Raw genomic sequence first — 25,737 nt, 5'->3', positions numbered from 1 at the left:
GTGGACTCATAACAATGCTTCCTGCCTTCTCTATCTACCTTAGAATTGAACTCAGAAGTGAGATTATTGTCAGAGGGATGGGTATCACTGTCATTTTCAAATCAAAGTGAGACTTTTTCTAACAGAAGGTTAGTCTAGGTTTGATTTGACTTATTAGTTTGACAATGAGGACTGGCTTTGTCCTGAAAATTACAAAGCGGACATCCTCCATAAATTGACTGAGCTAACTAGGTAGCTTCAGGGTTATGATGGAAAATATATTTAAAGTACATTTAATACACAATAAAATGGAAATTATATCATTTCAACTAATTACATTTATGATTTTAAAATTATAGATGCCAAATTAAAATGTGTGAGGAGATATATAGTTTTTAAAGCTGTTTTAGGGCTTACTCAAGTTTGAAGACCATTGACTCATACCATTTTTCTCTAATGTTTTTGTCTTTTTTAAATTGCTTTTACAATTACTGTTTTAGTACTTTTATCATTTTAAAATAGGTTTTGAAATTCATACTTCTCAGTTTATAAGACTTTTTAAACCTGTTTCATCTAGTTGCAAACTATGAAAAGAATACCCAGAGGGACTAACCAATCACCAAATACAGTAGAACTTTGGTTGAAAATTAGTTTAGGTTTTAAAGAGCCCTTAGTGATTTAATTCAACAACGTTTTAATGACATGCACAGAATGCTCATTTTAGCATTATCTTTAGTGGCCAAAAACTGGACCAAATATTCAGATAAACTGCGGCATATTCATACAATGGAATACTATAACACAATAAAAATGAACGAACACATGCTACAATCTGTGGATGAATCTCACAATGTAATGCTGAGTATAAGAATTCACACTCACAAGTGTATATTGTGTAATTCTATTTATATGAAGTCTGAATACAGGCAAAAATAATCTATGGTGATAAAACTCACAACGATGGTTATCTGTGGAGGGTAATGACTGACAGAGGGCCGAAAGGAGGCTTCTGAGGTGCTCTTGGTGATGTTCTACATCTCGACCTGGGCAGTGGTTATACAAGTGTGCTCACTATGTAAAAAATCTATCAAGCTGTATACATTTTTGTGCACTCTCTGAATGTATGTTATACTTCCACAAAAGTTTACTAAAAAGTAGAAATAAAAAAGACTTTGTGGTTCTTGTTACCAAAATAAAACCTTGGCAAGTATTTTGTTAAATAGTCTCTTTTACTTATCTTTTATTGTTGCTGATAACAGTGATGATGTCCTGATGACCACTTTGTCAGTTAGTTAGACCATCAGTTAGCCTTGCCCTGTGCAGCCAATGCAGCTTCTTCACGCCACTTTGCCTTCTTTGCCAGGTTCCAACTTGTTAAAGATTCGTGTCGTTCTGCAGCCTGCAGAAACAAGCAAACAAATAAAAAGCAAAGCATTTTGACACTCTGGAAGAATTTGTGTTTTAGATAGAGAAACATAGGAAAGACTCTATGAAAAGGAGAAAAGTAACTTAAAGCATCTATCACACATAGCATTTGAGAAAAATGATCCTTTGGTACAGAAAAAAAATTTACTTCAGTTGCTAGAGTTCCAGTCAACAGGACAGCTGATATCAAAAATCTGCCCTCACCCTCTCTTGGCACACATAGACATATTTGTTGGATAAAAAGTAAACAAATATATTTTCAAATACTTAATAAAGCTCAAATTCAAGAAAGGGAAATCCTCAGGTACCAGACATGGAAAGAACGAAAAAGGCATGAATTGCTGGGGAATGAGAAGGACTGAAGCCAGGATAGAAGGAAATGGATTCAAACGGGGACATTAGGGGAAAATATTGGCTTTAACAGCTGTGGGCTGGGAGTGGAATATCTACACCAACAAACGTGTTCAGGATTTGGATCTTGGGCACAGAGCTGAGGTATTTCTGTGAAATGACTAAAACTCCTCTCACCAGCCCAAGGAACTGGCAAGGAAACTAGGCATTTATCTGGGGAAAAATTTACCTGTGAAAAGAAAAGATAATTAGCATTATGATCAGGAGGAAAGAACGCTAGCTAGAAAACAGACCTGAGGAAATAATCTAAATGCAGCACAGAGATAAAGGTGAAAAAATAGAAAAGAGAAGTTAAGAGACAGGGAGGACAGAATTAGAACTTCCAAAATATATTCTTTTTTTTTTTTTCCACATCAGGATACTGAGATACCAAGGGGGGTAAATGACTCGCCCACAATCGTACAACTAATAAGTGGCTATATTTTAGAGTAGTATGAGTTCATTTTTTTTAACATCTTTATTGGAGTATAATTGCTTTACAATGTTGTGTTAGTTGCTGCTGTATAACAAAGTGAATCAGCTACATATATACACACATGTACCCCCATATCTCCTCCCTCTTGCGTCTCCCTCCCACCCTCCCTATCCCACCCCTCTAGGTGGACACAAAGCACAGAGCTGATCTCCCTGTGCTATGCGGCTGCTTCCCACTAGCTATCTATTTTACATTTGGTAGTGTGTATATGTCCATGCCACTCTCTCACTTTGTCCCAGCTTACCCTTCCCCCTCCCCGTGTCCTCAAGTCCATTCTCTACGTCTGCGTCTCTATTTCTGTCCTGCAACTAGGTTCATCAGTACCATTTTTTTTTTATTTTAGATTCCATATATATGTGTTAGCATACGGTATTTGTTTTTCTCTTTCTGACTTACTTTACTCTGTATGACAGTCTCTAGGTCCAGCCACCTCACTACAAATAACTCAGTTTCATTTCTTTTTATGGCTGAGTAATATTCCATTGTATATATGTGCCACATCTTCTTTATCCATTCATCTGTCGATGAACACTTAGGTTGCTTCCATGACCTGGCTATTGTATATAGAGCTGCAATGAACATTGTGGTACATGACTCTTTTTGAATTATGGTTTTCTCAGGGTATATGCCCAGTAGTGGGATTGCTGGGTTGTATGGTAGTTCTATTTTTAGTTTTTTAAGGAACCTCTATGCTGTTGTCCATAGTGGCTGTATCAATTTACATTCCTGCCAACCGTGCAAGAGGGTTCCCTTTTCTCCACACCCTTTCCAGCATTAATTGTTTGTAGATTTTTTAATGATGGCCATTCTGACCAGTGTGAGGTGATACCTCAATGTAGTTTTGATTTGCATTTCTCTAATGATTAGTGATTTTGAGCATCCTTTCCTGTGTTTGTTGGCAATCTGTATATCTTCTTTGGAGGAATGTCTATTTAGGTCTTCTGCCCATTTTTGGATTGGGTTGTTTGTTTTTTTGATATTGAGCTGCATGAGCTGCTTGTAAATTTTGGAGATTAATCCTTTGTCAGTTGCTTTGTTTGCAAATATTTTCTCCCATTCTGAGGGTTGTCTTTTCATCTTGTTTATGGTTTCCTTTGCTGTGCAAAAGCTTCTAAGTTTCATTAGGTCCCATTTGTTTATTTTTGTTTTTATTTCCATTTCTCTAGGAGGTGGGTCAAAAAGGATCTTGCTGTGATTTATGTCATAGAGTGTTCTGCCTATGTTTTCCTCTAAGAGTTTTATAGTGTCTGGCCCTACATTTAGGTCTTTAATCCATTTTGAGTTTATTTTTGTGTATGGTGTAAGGGAGTGTTCTAATTTCATTCTTTTACATGTAGCTGTCCAGTTTTTCCAGCACCACTTATTGAAGAGACTGTCTTTTCTCCATTGTATATTTTTGTCTCCTTTATCAAAGATAAGGTGACCATAGGTGCATGGGTTTATCTCTGGAATAATCTTACTGTTTTTGTGCCAGTATCATACTGTCTTGATTACTGTAGCTTTTGTAGTATAGTCTGAAGTCAGGGACCATGATTCCTCCAGCTCCGTTTTTCTTTCTCAAGATTGCTTTGGCTATTCGGGGTCTTTTGTGTTTCCATACAAATGGTGAAATTTTTTGTTCTACTTCTGTGAAAAACGCCATTGGTAGTTTGACAGGGATTGCATTGAATCTGTAGATTGCTTTGGGTAGTATAGTCATTTTCACAATGTTGATTCTTCCAACCCAAGAACATGGTATACCTCTCCATCTGTGTGTATCATCTCTAATTTCTTTCATCAGTGTTTTCTAGTTTTCTGCATACAGGTCTTTTGTCTCCTTAGGTAGGTTTATTCCTAGGTATTTTATTCTTTTTGTTGCAGTGGTAAATGGGAGTGTTACCTTAATTTCTCTTTCAGATTTTTCATCATTAGTGTATAGGAATGCAAGAGATTTCTGTGCATTAATTTTGTATCCTGCAACTTTACCAAATTCATTGATTAGCTCTAGTAGTTTTCTGGTAGCATCTTTAGGATTCTCTATGTATAGTATCATGTCATCTGCAAACAATGACAGTTTTATTTCTTCTTTTCTGATTTGGATTCCTTTTATTTCTCTTTCTTCTCTGATTGCTGTGGCTAAAAATTCCAAAACTATGTTGAATAATAGAGGTGAGAATGGGCAATCTTGTCTTGTTCCTGATCTTAGTGGAAATGGTTTCAGTTTTTCACCATTGGGAACGATGTTGGCTGTGGGTTTGTCTTATATGGCCTTTATTATGTTGAGGTAAGTTCCCTCTATGCCTACTTTCTGGAGGGTTTTTATCATAAATGGGTGTTGAATTTTGTCAAAAGCTTTTTCTGCATCTATTGAGATGATCATATGGTTTTTCTCCTTCAGTTTGTTACTATGGTGTATCACATTGATTGATTTGTGTATATTGCAGAATCCCTGCATTCCTGGGATAAACCCCACTTGACCATGGTGTATGATCCCTTTAATGCATTGTTGGATTCTGTTTGCTAGTATTTTGTTAAGGATTTTTGCAACTATGCTCATCAGTGATGTTGGCCTGCAGTTTTCTTTTTTTGTGACATCTTTGTCTGGTTTGAGTATCACAGTGATGGTGGCCTCATAGAATGAGTTTGGGAGTGTTCCTCCCTCTGCTATATTTTGTAAGAATTTGAGAAGGATAGGTGTTAGCTCTTCTCTAAATGTTTGATAGAATTTGCCTGTGAAGCCATCTGGTCCTGGGCTTTGGTTTGTTGGAAGATTTTTAATCACAGTCTCAATTTCAGTGCTTGTGATTGGTTTGTTTATATTTTCTATTTCTTCCTGGTTCAGTCTTGGAAGGTTGTGCTTTTCTAAGAATTTGTCCATTTCTTCCAGGTTGTCCATTTTATTGGCATGTAGTTGCTTGTAGTAATCTCTCATGATCCTTTGTATCTCTGCAGTGTCAGTTATTACTTCTCCTTTTTCATTTCTAATTCTATTGATTTGAGTCTTCTCCCTTTTTTTTTTGATGAGTCTGGCTAATGGTTTATCAATTTTGTTTATCTTCTCAAAGAACCAGCTTTTAGCTTTATTGATCTTTGCTATTGTTTCATTTCTTTTTTATTTATTTCTGATCTGATCTTTATGATTTCTTTCCTTCTGGTAACTTTGGGGTTTTCTGTTCTTCTTTCTCTAATTGCTTTAAGTGTAAGGTTAGGTTGTTTGAGATGTTTCTTGTTTCTTATGGTAGGATTGCATTGCTATAAACTTCCTTCTCAGAGCTGCTTTTGCTGCATCTCAAAGGTTTTGGGTTGTCGTGTTTTCACTGTCATTTGTTTCTAGGTATTTTTTGATTTCTTCTTTGATTTCGTCAGTCATCTCTTGGTTATTTAATAGCATATTGTTTAGCCTCCATGTGTTTGTGTTTCTTACAGATTTTTTCCTGTAATTGATATCTGGTCTCATAGCCTTGTGGTCGGAAAAGGTACTTGATACGATTTCAATTTTCTTAAATTTACCAAGGCTTGATTTGTGACCCAAGATATGATCTATCTTGGAGAATGTTCCAAGAGCACTTGAGAAGAAAGTGTATTCTGTTGTTTTTGGATGGAATGTCCTATAAATATCAATTAAGTCCATCTTGTTTAATGTATCATTTAAAGCTTGTGTTTCCTTATTTATTTTCATTTTGGATGATCTGTACATTGATGAAAGTGGGGGGTTAAAGTCCCCTACTATTATTGTGTTACTGTTAATTTCCCCTTTTATAGCTGTTTGCCTTATGTATTGAGGTGCTCCTATGTTGGGTGCATAAATATTTACAATTGTTATATCTTCTTCTTGGATTGATCCCTTGATCATTCTGTAGTGTCCTTCTTTGTCTCTTGTAATAGTCTTTATTTTAAAGTCTATTTTGTCTGATATGAGAATTGCTACTCCAGCTTTCTTTTGATTTCCATTTGCATGGAATATCTTCTTCCATACCCTCACTTTCAGTCTGTATGTGTCCCTAGGTCTGAAGTGGGTCTCTTGCAGACAGCATATATACGAGTTTTGTTTATGTATCCATTCAGCCAGTCTGTGTCTTTTGGTTGGAGCATTTAATCCATTTACATTTAAGGTAGTTATCAATATGTGTGTTCCTATTACCATTTTCTTAATTGTTTTGGGTTTGTCATTGTAGGTCTTTTCTTTCTCTTGTGTTTCCTGCCTCGAGAAGTTCCTTTAGCATTTGTTGTAAAGCTGGTTTGGTGGTGCTGAATTCTCTTAGCTTTTGCTTGTCTGTAAAGGTTTTAATTTCTCCATCGAATCTGAACGAAATCTTTGCTGGGTAGAGTAATCTTTCTTATAGGTTTTCCCCTTTCATCACTTTAAATATGTCCTGCCACTCCCTTCTGGCTTGCAGTTTCTGCTGAAAGATCAGCTGTTAAACTTATGGGGATTCCCTTGTATGTTATCTGTTGCTTTTCCCTTGCTGCTTTTAATATTTTTTTCTTTGTATTTAATTTTTGATAGTTTGATTAATATGTGTCTTGCCATGTTTCTCCTTGGATTTATCCTGTATGGGACTCTCTGTGCTTCCTGGACTTGACTGACTATTTCCTTTCCCATATTAGGGAAGTTTTTGACTATAATCTCTTCAAATATTTTCTCAGTCCCTTTCTTTTTCTCTTCTTCTTCTGGGACGCCTACAATTTGAGTGTTGGTGCATTTAATGTTGTCCCAGAGGTCTCTGAGACTGTCCTCAATTGTTTTCATTCTTTTTTCTTTTTTCTGCTCTGTGGTAGTTATTTCCACCATTTTATCTTCCAGGTCACTTATCCGTCCTTGTGCCTCAGTTATTCTGCTATTGATTCCCTCTAGAGAATTTTTAATTTCATTTATTGTGTTGTTCATCATTGTTTGTTTGCTCTTTAGTTCTTCTAGGTCCTTGTTAAACGTTTCTTGTATTTTCTCCATTTATTTCCAAGATTTTGGATCATCTTTACTATCATTATTCTGAATTATTTTTCAGGTAGACTGCCTATTTCCTGTTCATTTGTTTGTTCTGGTGGGTTATTACGTTGCTCCTTCATGTGCTGGGTATTTCTCTGTCTTCTCATTTTGCTTATCTTACTGTGTTTGGGGTCTCCTTTTCGCAGGCTGCAGGTTCGTAGTTTCCATTGTGGGAAGAATAGTCAGAATGGGGTAAGAGGCCATATTTGAAGTGATAACAGCTCAGACTTTTTCAGAAGTGAGGAAAGCTATAGGTCCTCAGACTGAAGAACATACAAAGTCCTTAGCAGAAAAAATAAAAATAGATACTGATGGAAGTCTAATATGCATCTCACAGTCAGTATATCCGAAATAGAGGACTTGATATATTTTGCCGATCATGCCTATCAGTTCTTTCCCCAGCCTTAGACATCTCAACAAATGGCAGTACCATCCATCTAGGTGCTCAAAGCAAAAATCCAGGCTTTTTGATGTCATTCTTCCTTTTTCTCTCCTCTTCCCACATTGAATTTACCACAAAATTCTATCCTTTTGACCCCCAAATACATCTCAAATTGCTAACCATTTCTCCATCTCTATATGACACCATCTTATTTAGGGTACATGCATTAATTATTGAAAATGAAAGGTGAATTCGAGAGAGGCAAGAGAGACAGAGTGAGACCATTTAAAAGATACTGCAATAAACTAGGCAACAGATGGTGGTTATCTCAGACCAGGGTGATATCAAGAGAGATGGTGAGGACTGGTCCAGTTGTGCATATAGTCTTAAGTGGAGTCAACAGGATTGCTGGTATATAACAACTTACTCATGAGCAGTTGGAAAGATAATAAAATAGTGAGCACCTGAGCAAGGCCATTTCAGATGGGGTGGTCACGGAAGCTCTCACTGAGAAGAATGAGAATGAGTCAGCTATAGTAAAGTCAAGAGAAGGAGGGAAAGCCTAGAGAGAATAAAGGGTCTGATGCATTAAAAAACAAAAAAGAACTAGTGTGGCTGAAGCATAAGGAACAAAGGGAAGATGGTATGAAACACGGAGGGTCCAGGTAGTATCAAAATCCAATCTATCATTTAGGAGCTAGAGAATCACCAACTGGGTAGACAGTCATTTTATCTAGGATAGGTTACAAACAAGAGATGACTGAATTTCTTTATTTCTATGTTTAAGTGTTCAGCCCAGCAAACATTTAAGAAATTTTCCATTTGATGAGAATAATTTTAAAGCATAAGCTCTTTGCCGAGCCAACAGAAATGAGTAGACATGTATATAACATCAGTAAGCTCAGAAGACCCAGTCCCTGTGTGAATTATTGGGCTCAAATACTCTTGAAAACCTGAGAAGTAAAGAAGAGCAGGATCATAGGACTAGGCAGAATGGTCATTGGCTAAATGTACCTAGAGAGTGAAGATGGATCCAGGCAAACTATTCTGTGTGATGTGGCTGCCAAAATCTATTTCCAACTCTGGCTGTGTTACTAAAATGCAGTGTTCAAAAACAAAGAAGTTATAATCGCACTCTAAGGGACTCAGTTGCAGGTATCACAATGAACAGGGACACTGATAAACTGGAGTGTGTCCAGAGGAGAGCTCAAAATAGAGGAAAGTTGTTAGGGATGGAGAAATTAAGAGTAGAGAGAAGATGACTCACAGAGATGTATCAGATATCTCCCAATATTTGTGGGGCTCCTCTTCATGGTAAAAAGTGATCAGCAGATGAAAGAATTTGGGGAAGCAAGAAGCAAAATCAGACAGTAATTAGCTCTTAATTCTCTAGAAGCTACATATTGGAGATGACAAGGAAAGGGCTTATACACAGGATAGAGGCAAACTAGCCCGCCTTGGTCATCATTTCCAACTTTTGCACTTCTAAGTATTTCATGATTCTATGCGATAGCTAACTGAGTTCATGATTTAAGGAATGATGTAGTCTGGATAACTTTCATACAACAAAGTTCCTCCTGTGCAGATTTTAATCATGTTATAAACTGTTATTTTTGTTTTTGCTTATCTTATAAATGGAAACAAACTTCTATCCCTCCTGTCCGTATAGTTAATTTGTTGACTCAAATTTCCATGAACAATGCTGTTTCCAGTATGATAAATATATGCGGGTGGCTCAAGCTGTCTGAGATGAAATTGTTCTTACATTGAGAAAACAGCAATAATCCCCCAAAGGAGAACAAAGCTCATAATCCTTCTTAAAATTCACAAGTCTATCTTTACTTTACAGAGGTACTCACCATTTTGGCTGACGCTATCACTGCAAAGCAGGCGATGATTGTGAGTCCAATCATTACGTAACAAGCTTTCACTCGCGCTCTGTTTCTTGCAGCATCTATCATTTCTGGCCTAAACCAAGATGTGTATTCTGTTAATTATATTAAAGCAATATGATTTTCCAACTGGCATAATAAACAATGATTTTTTATGTAAATATTCCAAAAATGTCCCCGAATGCAAATGGCAGATGTGAAAGATTTCCAAATGCTAGCCCATTATCTTACCGATTTCAAGTTAACAGGTATTTATTCAGGTCCTAAATAATGTTAGCCACTATGAAATGACAATGCAGTATATTTAGTTTCTAACTGTTCAAAATATAACTACTAGAGATTATGACCTGACTCTCCATCATTTTTGTTTCACTGACTTGGATAAAAGTAAGAATTAATGCCTATGTATGTTTATGACTCATGTTCATTTGACCCCTGTGTTATTAAGTGGGCTTTGTTTTCAGTTTTGAACAGATTGTTTTTGAAAACTTATTTTCATCATTTTGGTTTTTCACTAGCCTCCAAATCTCTTCTTGCCCCCTCCCACCCTGACGCCATTAAAGAGACTATTATACATTTTCTGAGGATGACTCTTATTATACTGCTATTATACATTATGTATTTTGTGAGAATGTCTATTAGGGAAAGGGTGTTTCCTTCGTGGCTTCTGCATGAAGTTTTCAAAAGATGTGATCAAAATCACAGTAATTTGTTGAAGAAAAGACAAACACACCTTCATTTTCTTATTATTATTCTGAAATTTTATATGCTTACTTGAATACTGCATAGTCTTATTTATTAATAAAATTATATGCAAGTTGTCCAGATTTTAGCAAAGTAGTGTTACAAAAGTAATCATGCCTGTAGGCCTTTATGATAAAATAAATTTTAACAATTTGCAGTAATATGAAGCGGCAGTTTATAAATACATATAATTAAAGAATGACTTTGAGAATGTATTCAGCAGTATTTTTTATCTTTGTCAAGTTTAAATAGAATGTAGTCACATAAAAAAAGAATTCCAGGAAGACAATTTGCAATTCTTCTTAAAAATGAAAAATTTTTTCTTTAACTTTCCACTAGTTGAAAGAACACAGAAAACCAATATCTAGCCTGCTTTCCTCAGATTTTAGGCAGATTAATGTAAGTTTTAAGGTAGTTGCAAACAGGTGAATTTTAGCACATTATTAGATTATACTTGTTGTTGACTTTTGTTCCAGACGGAACCTGAAAGATCTGATCTTTTTTACCCATCCATCTGGCTTTGAACAGCTATACCAAATTAGTTTAACACTGAAAAGAAAAAGTACAGTCATTATTAAATATCATTAGTGTAAATTAGTTTAACACTGAAAAGAAAAGAAAAAGTACAGTCATTATTAAATATCATTAGTGTATGGTCCAAAAATTATAGGTCACTTAATTATATGTCCATTAAAAGCATAAAAGTGAAAGCTGTTTATATTGTAAATCTAACACCTAGCTTAGGAGACATAGCTCTCCTAAATAGCAATGCTTTTAAAAAATTATAGAAAATAATAAAATATTCAAATACTTTCATGTTTTCAACCCAAAACTACAATACTTTTCCTAGGCACCTTGCTCAAAGTTAAATTCTTCTGTTTATAATATTTCTTTTTATTTTATTTTATTTTATTTTATTTTGGCTGTGTTGGGTCTTCATTGCTGCATGCACGCTTTCTCTAGTTGTGGTGATCCAGGGCTACTCTTTGCTGCGATGCGTGGGCTTCTCATTGCGGTGGCTTCTCTCATTGCGGAGCATGGGCTCCAGGCACGCGGGATTCAGAAGTTGTGGCACACAGGCTCAGTAGTTGTGGCTCACGGGCTCTAGAGCACAGGCTCAGTAGTTGTGGTGCACGGGCCCAGTTGCTCTGCGGCATGTGGGACCTTCTCAGACCAGGGCTCGAACCCATGTCCCCTGCATTGGTAGGCAGATTCTTAACCACTGTGCCACCAGGGAAGCCCTATAATATTTCTTTTGACTGTGATCCTGGGGAAATTAAATTATTTCTGTAAAGTGGTTCTCTTCACATATACAGCCATGCTAAAATGGATCTAGGTTCTCTTGACAAGCATTAATTTACAATAATGCAGGTTCTTTAAATTTTTGATTACTCTGTTGTGTAGCACTAGAATTCAAAATCCAAAAACACCGAGGATGGTCTTTTTAAGCTTTTCTGGGGCTAATTTCTTCTTTGGGCTAAGTCTTTAGTTTAGAGGCTATAAATCTCAAGGAAAATGAAATTTGCTTTATAATATTAAAAAACATCTTCGTGGTTGAATAAATGCTAAAAACAGAATTCAAATTCCATGTTATTTCAAATTCCATGTCCATTCCTCATTAAATAATTTGATATAAGAAAGGAATAAAAATGTTTGAGAATTCATTATTGAATGAACATTTCCCACCATATTTTGTTTTCCATTTATTTGAGATGCTTTTGGTAACTAATAAATTCACAATCAATAGAAGTGTAGGCAATGTGCACAGAGCAAGATGTAGGCCCAGTTTCCATTATCCATTCTAATAGGCATTGATTACATCATATAAATATAATATTTGAACATCTGAAATCCTTATTTGATTTTATAGTTCTACTCTCCCCTTTTTTTGAGATCAGTTTAAAAAGTAGTAGATTGATTTTATCCTTAGTTTCCTTCCTTTCCTTCCTTCCTTCCCCTTGTAACCACTGCCTTGTAAAGTGCCGGGAAGATTTTTGGGCTTTGCGTAAACTGAAGCTGTAGAAAGATGGTTCTTACAGGTTACATTTACTTTTTTTTTTTTTTCTTAACATATTACATTTACCCTGGAGTTGAAGTTGTCAGCTTAAGTTTTATCAAGCGAATCTCTGTCCTGGGTTTGGGATGATGAAGAGGCCGGCAACGCTGATGCGCCGTGGATCCCAGTCCGAGTAAACCCGTACTCAGAGGGCTGCAGGACCGTGTACACCAGGCATCTCCCACCCAGAAGAGGAGGTCACATGTATGTGGCTTCTTCCCAGAGACTCTCTAGCCACCCCACGAGCCATGATGCTTCCTTGGGTGCTTCAGGGAGCCGCCCTCCCCCCGCCTCCCCTCCCAGGCCAGAGCCCCTCTCCCTCTCAGCCACCCGGGTGCACGCAAGGACGGTGCCTTCTGTTGGGCCTAAGTATACTCCACTGTCTCATGGCCCGGAGCTCCCTGGGGGCGGGTATCTGAGCGACGGTGGAAGTGCCCACTGAACTTCTGGATTTTCACCCGACTTCAAGAACCTCTCTGTAAGCTTAGCTTAGCTCCCACAGCCCAATCATGGAGCTTGGCATTTAACCGCACTCGGGGGGCGTGGGTAAATTCCTTAAGGTGGTAGGTATTACTGTGAAGACCTGTGTGGCTCCGCGGCCGCCTCCGCTCCAGGGTGCGCGGAGGTCCGGAAGTGGATGGACCCCGAGTCCCCCAGGCCCGGCGCCGACCCTGCCGGGCGCACGCAACCCGGGCCGGGCACAGGCCACACTTACGGAATCCGAGGCGGGGTCTCCTCCATCGTTGTGAAACGCCCGGTCCACAGCAGGATTTTCCTGTCGAATTGCGACGGCTTGTGCTCGGCGGGGACCCTATGGGCCTTCCCTGCTGCGAAAGCGACAGGGATGTACGGAGGCACCGAGAGACCGACGGCACAGAGACCAGTGCACGCTCACGCCTCCGTCCCCCAGCCCCGGCTCCTCGCCTGCCCCTCCGCGGACCCCTCCCTCCCAGGCCGTTCCCAGTCCCTGCTCACAGGAACTCGGGGGCTCCGAGCCGCCGAGGGCCCCGCTGCCGGAGCACTGGGGGTGACCGGGGGCCCGGAGAGACGTGACGGGCCGCCGCGCGGCTTCTGGGGGCGCTCCCGGGGCGCAGCGGGAAACGCGCCCCGGGCGGAGGCGCAGGAGGCGCCCGACGGCGGCGAGCACGCTGCGCCCTGGTCCCCCGGCCGCAACCCAGCCGGAGCCAGGGACCGAACTCCCGGTTCGCCTGCGCCGCCCCGCGCAGCTCCCAGGGGAGCCCCGGATGCGCAGCCGGAGTCTGTCGTGCGCCCCCTGGGCTCCCGGCCTGCGCCCCCTGGGCTCCCGACCTCCGCCCCGAGCCGGCGACCCGGGACGGGGGCTGAGTCGGTCGCCAGGCGGGGCCCGGGAGCGACCTGACGGCGGGACTACTTTCCTCCTGAGGCAGCTCCGTGCCGCTCCGCTCGTTTTAAAGGCGTTTCTTGGTGTGGAGTAGAAACGAGTTTCCGGCAGAGCTTTTTAGGTTCCACTGTTTGGTGCCCAGGAGAATAAATCTAAACCCTCTCCTCCAGAGAAGGGCAACAGTGAGGCCTTCAAGTTCAGGTCGCTTCAGATGTTTACCAAGTAAGTGTCAGGACTTTCAACGAACTTCTGATTTTCCCATGAAGAGGTTTTCTGAAGTTAGGTCCTCACCCCGCTCTCCACTCCCGTCCTTTTCTCTTTTCCAGGTAAAACCACCTCAGTTCCTACAATTGGTTTTCTCCCCCTCTTTATTTCTTAGACCACAAACTCTTCAAACTCCCTACAAAGTGAGCTTTTTTTCTATCTTCCCTCTCAAAAAGAGGGGAGAATCCACTTTTCTCCGGTATCTAAATGGGAACAGGGACTCAGAGAAAGGGCTTGTAGGAAAGCTGGCTACTCTGAAGGAATCTACTTATTCTACTTCCTCATATTCCAGGGACAACAGACGCCAGCTGAGTTAAAGTGCTCTCCAGGACCCAGCCCCAGGCTAGCGCGCCCTCCTCCCTACTGTCTCTGCGGTCCTTTCCCAGCACAGACACTGCCCGACTTTTAGTTGGATCCCCACGTATTTCTTTCCTTCCTAACTAGACTGTCAGGCTCTTGAAGGCAAGATCTCTGTAACTCCGCATCTTTCACATAATGGCGTTTTAACAAAAGAAGACAGATTCATATCTCAGTAAAGAAATATGCATTTAGAGACACAATTATGGAAGGAACCATGAGCTTTGCCTTCACACTAAGGTTTAAACCCCTAATTTGTGATTTAAGGGTTGCACAATTGTAAGCAAATCATTTAAGTCATTAGTCTTGGTCTCATTTGTAAAATAAGAGTTGCTTCCTTTCAAGTTCATTCATGCAACAACTACAGAAAAACCTACTCTATGCCAGCTACTTCTCAGAGCTGGGTATAGAGCAGTGAACAATGTCAAGTGGGGATTAGTAGATGAAGAAAAAAAAAGCAGGATGAAAAAAAGTAAGCAGGCATGGGGTGGACGCTATTTAAAAAGGATGGTTAGGGGCTTCCCTGGTGGCGCAGTGGTTGAGAATCTGCCTGCCAATGCAGGGGACACGGGTTCGAGCCCTGGTCTGGGAAGATCCCACATGCCACGGAGCAACTGGGCCAGTGAGCCACAATTACTGAGCCTGCGCGTCTGGAGCCTGTGCTCTGCAACAAGAGAGGCCGCGATAGTGAGAGGCCCGCTCACCGCGATGAAGAGCGGCCCCCGCTTGCCGCAACTAGAGAAAGCCCTCGCACAGAAACGAAGACTCAACACAGTCATAAATAAATAAAGAACGTGAATTTCTTTAAAAAAAAGCAAACTGGGCTATTCATTTCAATAACAGTCAAGTGGTCTTAGTTTGCATTCAATTTCCAATCAGTTTAAAAAAAAAAAAGTATGGTTAGAGATGCCCCTCTACATTTGCCTGGTACATTAATAACACTTCAAAGATGTTTCTTTCCCTTCACATTCTTTAACTAGTCCCCAAACACAAGGGCATTTTAATTCATGAAATCTCTTGTAGGGAACTGTAGGAGGCTATGAGCTCCCTAAGGGTGTAGCTGAAACATTGGCACTTAGTAGATACTTAATTTTAATCTGTTAAATAAATGAAAAAATGAATGAAAATCTTCAATAATGAAATAGACTCTATCTGGGCTAGTTTAAGGAAAGACTGAATACTTGAGGACATGCTGCATGATGAACAGAATGAATTCCTACCTGAAAAAGTATGTTGCCGTAGATAATATTTGATGGTTGCAGGAATATGCTACTTGAAAATTCTCCCATTATTCAAATGTGTTGTTTTCTCCTTTAATATTTTATTTTTCTTCACATCACTGAAAATACCCATAGAGCTAGAGAAAAACATCTGTGTGAAACAGCCAATCGGTAATAGTTCACCAAGGAATATTAAACTAACTAAATAAGTTTATTTTCCTGGAGAGAACCAAATGTCAGGTATCTACACATGATTTTCTATCTCAAGCTTCTCTATCATTGCAGAACCACAGGGCAAGAGAATCGTGGCTTATGTCATGAGAGAAAGAACAGTTTGCATTCTGTTCTCTGTTCCTGATGCGATTAAAATATCACTATTCGTTAGTGTTCTACATTAAAAAAAAAAAAACACAGTTGCATGAGAGATGTTTTCTTTAGCTCTAGAATTGTAACAACAACCAAAAAAAAAAAAAAAACAAAACAAAGACTCAAATCAACTTCTAATAGAAGAAAAGCTAATTATATTCCTTTCTTTCTTTTAAACCAGGACAGTTCATTTGTTCATTGAACAAATGTTCATTAAATGTCTCCTATGTGCTGGGTACTGTTCTGGGCTCTGAGGTTACAGCATAACAGGTAAGCATACAAAAATCTTTGCTCCTCACAGAGTTTATTATTAATCCACGGTGGTTTCAGTTTACACGTTCCATACTATGTTATTTCTCAGTCCAACGGTTCATCTAATTTGCATATACTATTTTCAGTTTTGTTCCTTCAAGGCTTGTTTTGATTAGTATGGTTTATGTTCCCATTTTCCTACAGTTAATTTATTTACTTCTTAAGATATACTGCTATAGCTAGGAATAATTTTTAAATAAAGTGATTTCATAGATTAAGTGGAAAGTGTGGTAATTTAAAAATTATTATTATTTTTTATTGTTGAAAGCTAGTGTGTGCTCTACACTGGGCTAAGGCAGGAAATGCAAAGATTGCTGCAGTCCCCAAGAAGTTCCCAGTTTGGCTGGCACTATATTCCCTCATCAGGAAATGCCTTGCTCCCAAAGGAGGAGCTGGGAGGGACATTAACTAACTTGCTTTCCTATCCCCTACTAGTCTGTCTGTAGGGAAAGTTCTAAAGTGACAGTTTCCCTGCAGACCCAGCTTACAGTGGTCTCCAGTGGTTCCAGCAACCTTATCAAGTGGGTGGTCCAGGCAAGCGCCTGATTACCTGCTAGGTACTAAGCATGTGCTGAGGACATCAGCAAAAGCTCAAAATGAGATCTCAAAAACCAAAAAAAAGATCTATATACAGCTCTTCATGTTTTTCCTTTTAAATCCCATTTTCATTGCTGTAGTTCAGTCTTTTATTCTCTCTCAACCATCTATTGTAATGACCTCCAAAGTATTTCCCTCTTCTCTGGTCAGTTCTTTCTCCAATCCTTTCTCTGCCTAGCTTCCAGAGATAGTTTTCTAAAACATAGATGTTATTGTATAAAACTTTCATGGCGCCAATCTCTTCCCTATTTTTTTTTCTAACCCTGCACCCCATATCCCTATCCACAGACTACAAAAACGACCCAGAAAAAATTTTATAATGAGGCAGGGAGGACTCTTTCAAAGTCTTCTGCTTTGATATTTTGCGTAGTCTGGTTCAAATCTATGCCCTTGTCATATCCCTAGACATTTAAAATGTCACTAAGCACAGGTAGGTAGCTTACATTGAAGTACTCTGTGCTAATAGTGATGCACAACAACTGTCAACTAACATCACAGTTTAGTTCTGGCTTGTATAGCTGGGTAGGCACTGTGTGTGTGACCAGTGCTCATCAGGGCATGGCTGAGTTCTGACTGGTTGAGTTGCTTATTGTCCCATTGTTCTAAACATTAGTCTGAAAAATATATTCAGAAGAAACCAGGTTGGATTAACTGCTCCTGCACTGATCAAAACCCTTCATATTTTCTAATACATAGCTTGTATTCGTTCTAGAAATAGCAAATCTGAAATATATGCATATTTATGAAGTACTATTTATGCAAACTGCCCCCAGGACAGTGAAGAGGCATCTGCAATGGTCATGTCTCTCACATTCTTTGGCTGAAAGGTTATTTTTGTAGCCTACTTGAATGTCTATTAAGACTCATATATGTCAGATTGTGTGTAATTGCCAATCATTCTTGGTGGAACATCCTCTGGCTCCCATGATCAATTTCAAACTCCAAAATTCCTAGTAACAATCTTGTATGACAAAGTGAGGATTTTATGGTCCCCAACACTGAATTTGCTACAGACTTTTCACCCTTGAGGCACAATGATGACTTTATGTGGTTCAAATCTGTATCCTGCAATAGCCTTTTATGATGACTTGCCAGTGCTCCTCCAGCTCTGCGTCCCACGCCACCCTCCTCATACACGTATAGGGAAGTGGTCTCGCAAAATTAATCCTACCCATTGTAAGTGTACAATATAATACCTTACTTATATAGTTACAATTGAAGAAGGGTTGTTATTTCATAATCATGATGTGAATGATGCCACCTCAGATTCCCTCAAGACAATTACCTCTTGTCCTACATGCCTTCATACAGTTCTTCAGTTTCTTTCAGCTGCTTGTCTCTCTCTTGGTTTATGTGGTCATGTTTTCTTGGAGACAGGGAACTGGCCTATTTGAATGTTTTCCCTATTCAGGAATTTAAAAAATCAACTTATCAAAATAATTTTCTTTTTTCTCTTCTGAACCTTTCTACTTGGGGCTACTCATACCTATTTCTAATTTCCAATGTGAAGTCTAATAATATCTAGGCATAGCTAATTAAGAGGACAGAGTCTCAGGTGTTTTTTTTTTCATATTTCTCCTTTCACGACTATCTACAAATGGACACGTAATTATTATTTACTATTTATGATCATGATAATGAAGATTAACAACAGAATTTGTTAAGGATAATTGGCAGGGCACTAGTACCACAAATCATTTAAATTATCAGAGCTCTCCAACAAGAGGTCTGGGTTGGGTAAAAAACCCAAAATCTAGGGAAATTTTTTAAGATTAAGACTGTATAGCGTAGGAGAGAGAATGTTATAGAGGTTAAAAATCAGCTATTATTTGTTCATTATTCCTTCATTCTTTCATTCAACCAGAAAGTGTAGATTAAACACCTTTTCTCAAAAGCTTAGTACTACAAAACATCCAAGAGTTATCCCTGCTAGGCTGTCCAAAAATAAAGCATTAAAAATATCAAAAACAGCTGTCTCCTTGAATATATACTTGTTATAGGAAGGTCCATGTGTACTTTGACTAAATGCTAACTCTAAAACAAAAGAATTTATGACACTGACAGGGTGAAACATTGATTTAATAACAAAGTTCTGTTTAGATGATGCAAGAAAAGTTTCAATAGAAATGGAGACATAGGTACCTAAATGTTAAATAGTCTTTACTTCTGTTACAAACATCATATTCTGAGTTTGAAGTGTTTCCTAGCTTCCTCTAGTAGTCAACTAAAATCTTGAAAGCTAGTTCATAAAAAGCTGGACTGCTCTAAGAGTCCATTAAAGCACTTGCTAGTTGTGTAAGTGTTTTATTAAAAAATTGAGTTATAAGGCCAGAAGGGAGTGACATGACATATTTAAAGTGCTTAAAGAAAAAAAAAAAAACCTATAACCTAGGATACTCTACCCAGCAAGGTTATCATTCATAATTGAAGGGGAGAGAACAAGCTTCTAGGGGGGGAAGAAACTAAAAGTGTTCATCAATACTAAACTGACCTTACAGAAGTGTAAAGGATCTTCCTTAAGTGAAAAGGGAAAGGCTACGACAAGAAATATTAAATGAATGAATAAATGGTGAAAAAGTTTTAAAATTTTTTGTGAAGATTTTGTTCATATGTATTATAGTTTGAATATTTAGGAAGAAAGAGCAATTTCTATAAGAGCAATTTCTATACTTTTCCCCAAGGAAAAACATGTATATAAGTTGAAAATGAGGGATTATTGCCCTGCCAAAATTAAAAGTTGTAATTTTTTTGGAGTCAATTTAAAAGTAACTTCTTTGCTCCTAAGAATATATTTTTACATTACCATTTCTTAATTACTTTATTTGGTAAACTAATAAAATATATATTTTAGTTTAATGCTTGTATTCATTAGTATTGAATTAAACAGAAACATTTATATAAGTGTTTATCATGAAGCTGTTCTAAAAGTGTTCCATGAGGGTCCTACTTCCTGTTATACTATTGACCGTAAATAAAAAGTTAAAATATAATTGCCCACTAGGTGGCAGCAGTATTCCAAATGTTCTACGAATACACACCTACAGAATAGGGGAGTTTTCCTAAATTCTCATGATACATGTGAAGAGGATGAGTTCTGTCCCTGACCTCAACTAGCTCACAGTCTGTATTCTGCAGCTCAAATATATGTACTTTCTGTTTTTTTTCCTTTCCTTTTGGTCGTTAAAAATTCTAAGTATAGACTATTCTCAAGTATCAGAAGAAAAAGTGAGTTTAATATAGCCATTTTGCCAGTGTGGAGTCTGAGCTACCAAGTGGTTATGTGATGTGCCTGGAAGCAAATTATGAGCTTAGTGTCACAACCCCAGCCCCCAAAGGTAAATCTAATAGACATTCTATGATAGTTTTTCTGCTAAAAACATATGTGGTTTCAGGCATTGCTTTTTTTCATGATTTTTCTCAGCCTCCAGACAATTAAATTAATTGTCAGCCTCCAGACAATTAAAACTGGATTAGATAGCAGCTGTGCTTTAGGGCATCCAGTTCACATTTATTACATTTACTTCATAGTCTACTTTCTCCCTAACTAGTGGCAATAGAATTGCAAGTTGATGGGAACAATCTTACTCTTATCATCTGTACATTTCAGTATACTCCATTATGATATTTAAATATATAACATATTATTAAAATAACATTAAAGGGAACATAGAATTATCCCATATTCTCACATCCTGAACACAAATATTTTCTATTTCTCTATGCTTCCTTAGAATCTTTATATCCACATTTATACTCTAAGTAGAGTACCTATAACATCTAAAACTTTTCACTTATTAGATCATAAACCACTTCCATTTTGCAGCTTAATCTTTATATTTAGTTATAAAGAAATGTTATAATTTATTTTATTTCTATGGTGGACGTAGGTTGTTTCTAACTTTACGTGTTGTAATTAATTACAGAATATATGCTGTTCTGGATGGGCTTTAGTTCAGATATTTTCTTTAATTCTATCTCTAAATATGCACTCCCATATTTTTCAAAACATGTGTTCTGAATTTGATTCCCAACTCCTGTCAAGAACCATGTATATGTGTGTTGTGTGTGTGTGTGTGTGTGTGTGTGTGTGCGTGCACACACCAACAGTTTTACTCTGGGAAGTTGACTTAAGGAAATAGTTCAAACACACAAAAAATGTCCAAGTAATCCAATGTTATGATGTTTCTTCGTATGTTAGCATAACTTTATTTTTTGTAACTAATGCTTTACTTTTTTTTTTCTTTTTGCATTTCTATAACCAAATAACTGACATAGAGTTCATTTGGGGTATAAGTTTTAGATTTAAGTCAATTTTCCCTATACAGCACTACAATTATCCCTCTCTGTTTATTAAATAATATTTACTTTCCTGAAATTATGTGATTCTTATTTTACTGAATGCTTAAATATAATATATAAATGAATTTATTTGGATTTTAGAATTCCATTTTATTTATGTTTGTTTTTGTTTCAATATTGCATCATTTAATTATCGTTACTTTATCTGGAAGAACCACTGACTCCTGGCAGTTCTCCCACCTTTATCATTATTATTCTCTTTTAGAATGTTCTTTACCACTTACTTTCTATTTTTATTATATAAAACAGCTTTTCATGATTTTCATTGCGATAATACCAAATCAGCAAATGGGCCGGTTAAGGAATTATTTTTCTTAAAATTTTTATTCTGAAGTAAAACATGCTCATTGTAATTAAAATTCAAACAGTAATAAAACATAGAAAGTGAAAGTCTGCTCAATCATGTACCCTTTAGAGGAAACTAGTATTACCAGTTAGATACTTGTCTTCCCAATCTTTATATATAGTATGTATACAAACATTATACTATTCTGCAACTGGTTTCCATCATTCACAATAGATGGCAGGGCCTTTTAGTAGCTGTTCGTATAAACTTACTTCACTTTTTCAAGTGGCTGAACAGTCTTTTATTGAACAAATGTACCATAATTTATTTAGTGAATTCTTTATAGACATTTAACTTGTTTGAAGTTAAAATTTTTTTTATTCTTATGAGGATTTTTACAAGGAATATCATGTATTTCTGTGTAGTTGAGAATTTATTTCTGAGATCTAAATGTTCTATCAGGAGAATTGCTAAGTCAGAGACTGTCTTCAATTGTGATAGATATTGACAAACCAGGCCTCAAAAAGTTGTTCTGAATTACTGTTTCATCTACAGAATATAATAATTCCTATTTCCAAACTAGTAAATTTAACAAATTTTGAAGGTCCAAGAATATCTTTTTCTAGTTGGGTAAACACTGTGTGGAACACACCCTTTCCTCTTGTTCTGTATGTGTTTTTGACTGACCCACTGGAGAAACAGGTTTATGATTCTAACTGATACTTGGATGGCTGTAAGATTATTTAATGTATCTCCTTAAAAGTTTAAGCATTTTAGGTCAAAGGCATGAAAATAAGTGTTGATATACAACTCTGGAAACCTTTTCTCTCCCTAATTTGCAGTGTATGTGGATTTGTATGGTATAGCAGCTAGCTGGGGTGTCTGAATTCACATCAACTTGGCCACCAAATAGCTGTGGACTTTCGGAAAGACACTTAATCTTACTGTTCCTTAAATTCCTCCTTGGTAATAGTTACCGACCTCACAAGAGTGTTGTGAAAACAAATAATAACTGTGATGAGGATAGTAATAATATTTTCGAATAGTGATTTATAGCTTTCAAAACACATTAATGTGCATTATCTCTGTAGATCTTCATAGTGACCTTATATGGTAGACAGAACAAGCATTTTTGTCATCATTTTTTCCACATAAGAAAACTAAGGCACAGTTAAGATGTGGTAACAATATCAAGGAATGTTTCTTTGAAAAGTTAATGTTACTACCACAGACAAGGAAACACATAAGAGTTCCTGGCAAATAGTTTCAGGCACTACTGTGTATGTATGGCATTTCTTCAATGTTCCTGAGGATGTTTACAATGAGGAAAAGACCAGTCTGTGACCAACTGTTTTCCCTCCGCTTTTCCCACCAAAACTCTTTGTATACGGTTATGGAGAAAAGTTTAATTACCAGAAAATAGAAATATGTGTGTGATTTATAAATGTGTACATGTTAAAAGTACTGTGACTTATTAGACAGCCATTGCTTTTGTATAGCAATTCGCCTCACCCATGCCCAGTGGAAATAGAATAGGCAAGTTTCCTCTTGCCTCGGTCACCACTGGAAGCCTTGGTTATGCATCTAACTTGTACTTCTGTTTTCTCAGCTTCCACTAGAGCTTCATTACAAGCACTGATTTGGGGCCTTGCACACTAGGTTATTAGGGATAGCCCCAGAACTCAGTACACACTGGCTCTTAAAGGAGAACAGGAAAAGGACCCTCTCTCATGTGTCTTAGCAGAATGATTTATCATTTTCTTCCTCATCCTGGAGGGTGAAGTGGTATATGTAAATGTGTATTTTTGTTTCTTTTTGAGGAGTAGAAGCAGATACTTGAAAGAAAAGAAAGTCCTGACATTAACAGATTCATGAGCTAAAGTTCCAAAATTTGGCTTATACTTTTAAAATCTACTGATCCAGTAAATGCTTTTACACTTCTTCTGGTTTCCACAAACAGAAAGCAAGAAATATCAAATCATAAAGTTCATTATGAGTGGAATGATTAACAATTTTTCTCTGTAGCTTGGACTATGTCCATAATAAATAACTCTCTTGGGGTATTATATTTCCCATGGACTCAGATTTACAGTGCAATGTTTGTTTCTCACTTGGGTTTTAAACACATTCAGTAATTTAACTGCATGATTTAGCTCCTTTTCCAGGAAAGAGAAACCTGTGAGCATGTACCTGACACTGCTTTGTTGGAGATACAGATGGGAAATAAGTAAGCAAAAATAACAGAGGTAAATGCTTTATTATAGGATAGGTTTAGAGAGCGGACAGACTATTTTTTTCAACTGATTGTGAGACATAACTATTGAGAGCCTTCTAAGTGGCAGAAATTCTGGATACAAAAATAGGTGAGTTAATACCCTTGTCCTGAAGGAATTCACATATTAATCTAGTTAGAACTATAGAATTTTAGATTTGAAAGGGAAGTTTGAGGTAAATTTATCCCATGCCTTTCATTTTACAGGTGGGAACATGTAACAAATGATGTGAGACACAAGTGTTTTAGTCATGATTCTTTAGTTTCAAATAGTAGAAATCCAAGAAAATAAGGTGAAGAAAAAAAAGGAAAATTTATTGGGTTTCATAGTCGTTAGTCTAAGAATAGTTTAGCTTTAGGCACAACTGGATCAAAGTGCTCAAATGATTGTCTTCCTTCCCTTTCCCCTTCCCTTCTCCCTCCTTCCCTCTTCTCTATCACTTGGCTCTGCTTCTGTTTTCATTTTGGCCTCGTTATCTCCTATCTCAAACAGGTTTCCTTCATGTGACAGGAAAGATGATCGTTGGTAGCCCTATTATTCACAAACCAAAATCAGGGAGGGTCTTTCTGTCCCCCCACCCCAAGGGCAGAGAGGACCCAGAAGGACTCTTATGGCTCAGTCAGAGACACTTTTCCACCACTGTAGTGCTCCAGGGATGACAGTCCTTTCAGTGTCATATAGAGTAGACAATTCCTCAAAGAATTGTGAAGAGGGATGGAGGCATGTAAGGTTATACAGCAAATGCAGAAGGAGCCAAGACCAGAAAACAAGCCTCGTAGGCGATGAACTTTCCAACAGTACTGCAGGTTATGCCTGCTGAGGGCTCTGGTGCCCACTTCTCTTATCTGCCATGATGCCTAGAGCTAAATTTAGTACAAAAGCAATCACTATTCCTAGCTTCAATTTCAGTTATTATTTGCCTTGTTCCACTATATTTTCCTTTTAAAATGTTTATTTTAAGAATTCTATTAAATATATTTTCCTTTTTAAAAATTCACTTCAGATCTCTTTTTGGAAATAAGTGGTTGCAAATATAATAAATAACTTGTACCCTTCAACACTTCACTTTTCTTGTGCTTTTTACCAACCCAGGGGTCTCTTACTGTCAGTTCTCATGTCTATTCAGTGCCATGTAAGGACATAGCAATTTTTCTAATATGCTGGATTCCATTAGTTTTATATTGGTAACTCCCAGAATTTGGCTTCCAGGTTTTCTGTTTATCTGAGTATTTACAATGGATAGCTCTTTAGATGGGAAATACTCTAACACAGACACACTGGTTAATTGAAGACTGGATTTCACATTTTCAGTTTGTACATTTTCTAGTCATGCCTTCCATTTCTAACGAGCAAGATATAGATCAAGTTGACATACTTATGGATGTGAAGGAATGGCTATCTGCAAAAACAAGAAGATATTTGATTAATTTGTTTTTAGGTCTAGAATTCTCAAAATTCTATTTTCCTGTAATCTGATTTTGGCTGGAAATGTAATAAGGTACCAGAAAAATTATGTAGGAGCAGAAGTTGTGAAATGTAAGAAATTTCAATTACCTGAGATTTTCCTACAAAGGGTTCTTGATGTGAATACATCTACTTGCTGTGTTGAATCTTCCAGCTCTTCACATTGATTTTGTGCTTGGCCACTCATTAAAGTAGACAAGCAGTCCATATATGAATTTATCAAGCTGTTTGTTTTTCTTACATATTCTCTAAGCATAAGCGATCCAGGGCGGAAAAAGCAGCTCCAGAGTGCTGTCGGCCAAGGCTTCCTCAGGCTTGTTGCTCTGCCATCTTCAACTTGCAGATTCCATCTCATGGTCTGAGATGGCAGCTCCATTGCTGCATAGAAGCCAGCAAGAAGGGAAAAGCAGTCAGGGGAGTGCATACTCCTTTCCTTTTAATGTCACAATGGAAGTGTCACATCACTTCCATGTTTAATTGTTCACATGCTTATTCTCCATCTTATTTTAACCCAACTTTTGAGGATTATGCAATTAATTATTTTCTACT

General features: G+C 37.8%; 1 protein-coding gene across 1 annotated transcript; it reads right to left on the bottom strand.

Moving 5' to 3' along the window:
* Positions 1–593: 593 nt before the first annotated feature.
* Positions 594–25,564, bottom strand: FAM162B (family with sequence similarity 162 member B). Its single transcript, XM_068550832.1, has 5 exons — positions 25,279–25,564; positions 13,306–13,803; positions 13,046–13,157; positions 9,498–9,606; positions 594–1,378 (listed from the first exon to the last, which is right to left on the bottom strand). The coding sequence occupies exons 1-5, from the start codon at positions 25,562–25,564 to the stop codon at positions 1,280–1,282; spliced, it is 1,104 nt and encodes a 367-aa protein (XP_068406933.1). The 3' UTR covers positions 594–1,279.
* Between the last annotated feature and the right edge of the window lie 173 nt (positions 25,565–25,737).

Source organism: Eschrichtius robustus, chromosome 9 (assembly GCF_028021215.1).
Source record: "Eschrichtius robustus isolate mEscRob2 chromosome 9, mEscRob2.pri, whole genome shotgun sequence".
In the NCBI taxonomy this organism is placed as follows: domain Eukaryota; kingdom Metazoa; phylum Chordata; class Mammalia; order Artiodactyla; family Eschrichtiidae; genus Eschrichtius; species Eschrichtius robustus.
This window is presented reverse-complemented; position numbering and strand designations above follow the sequence as displayed.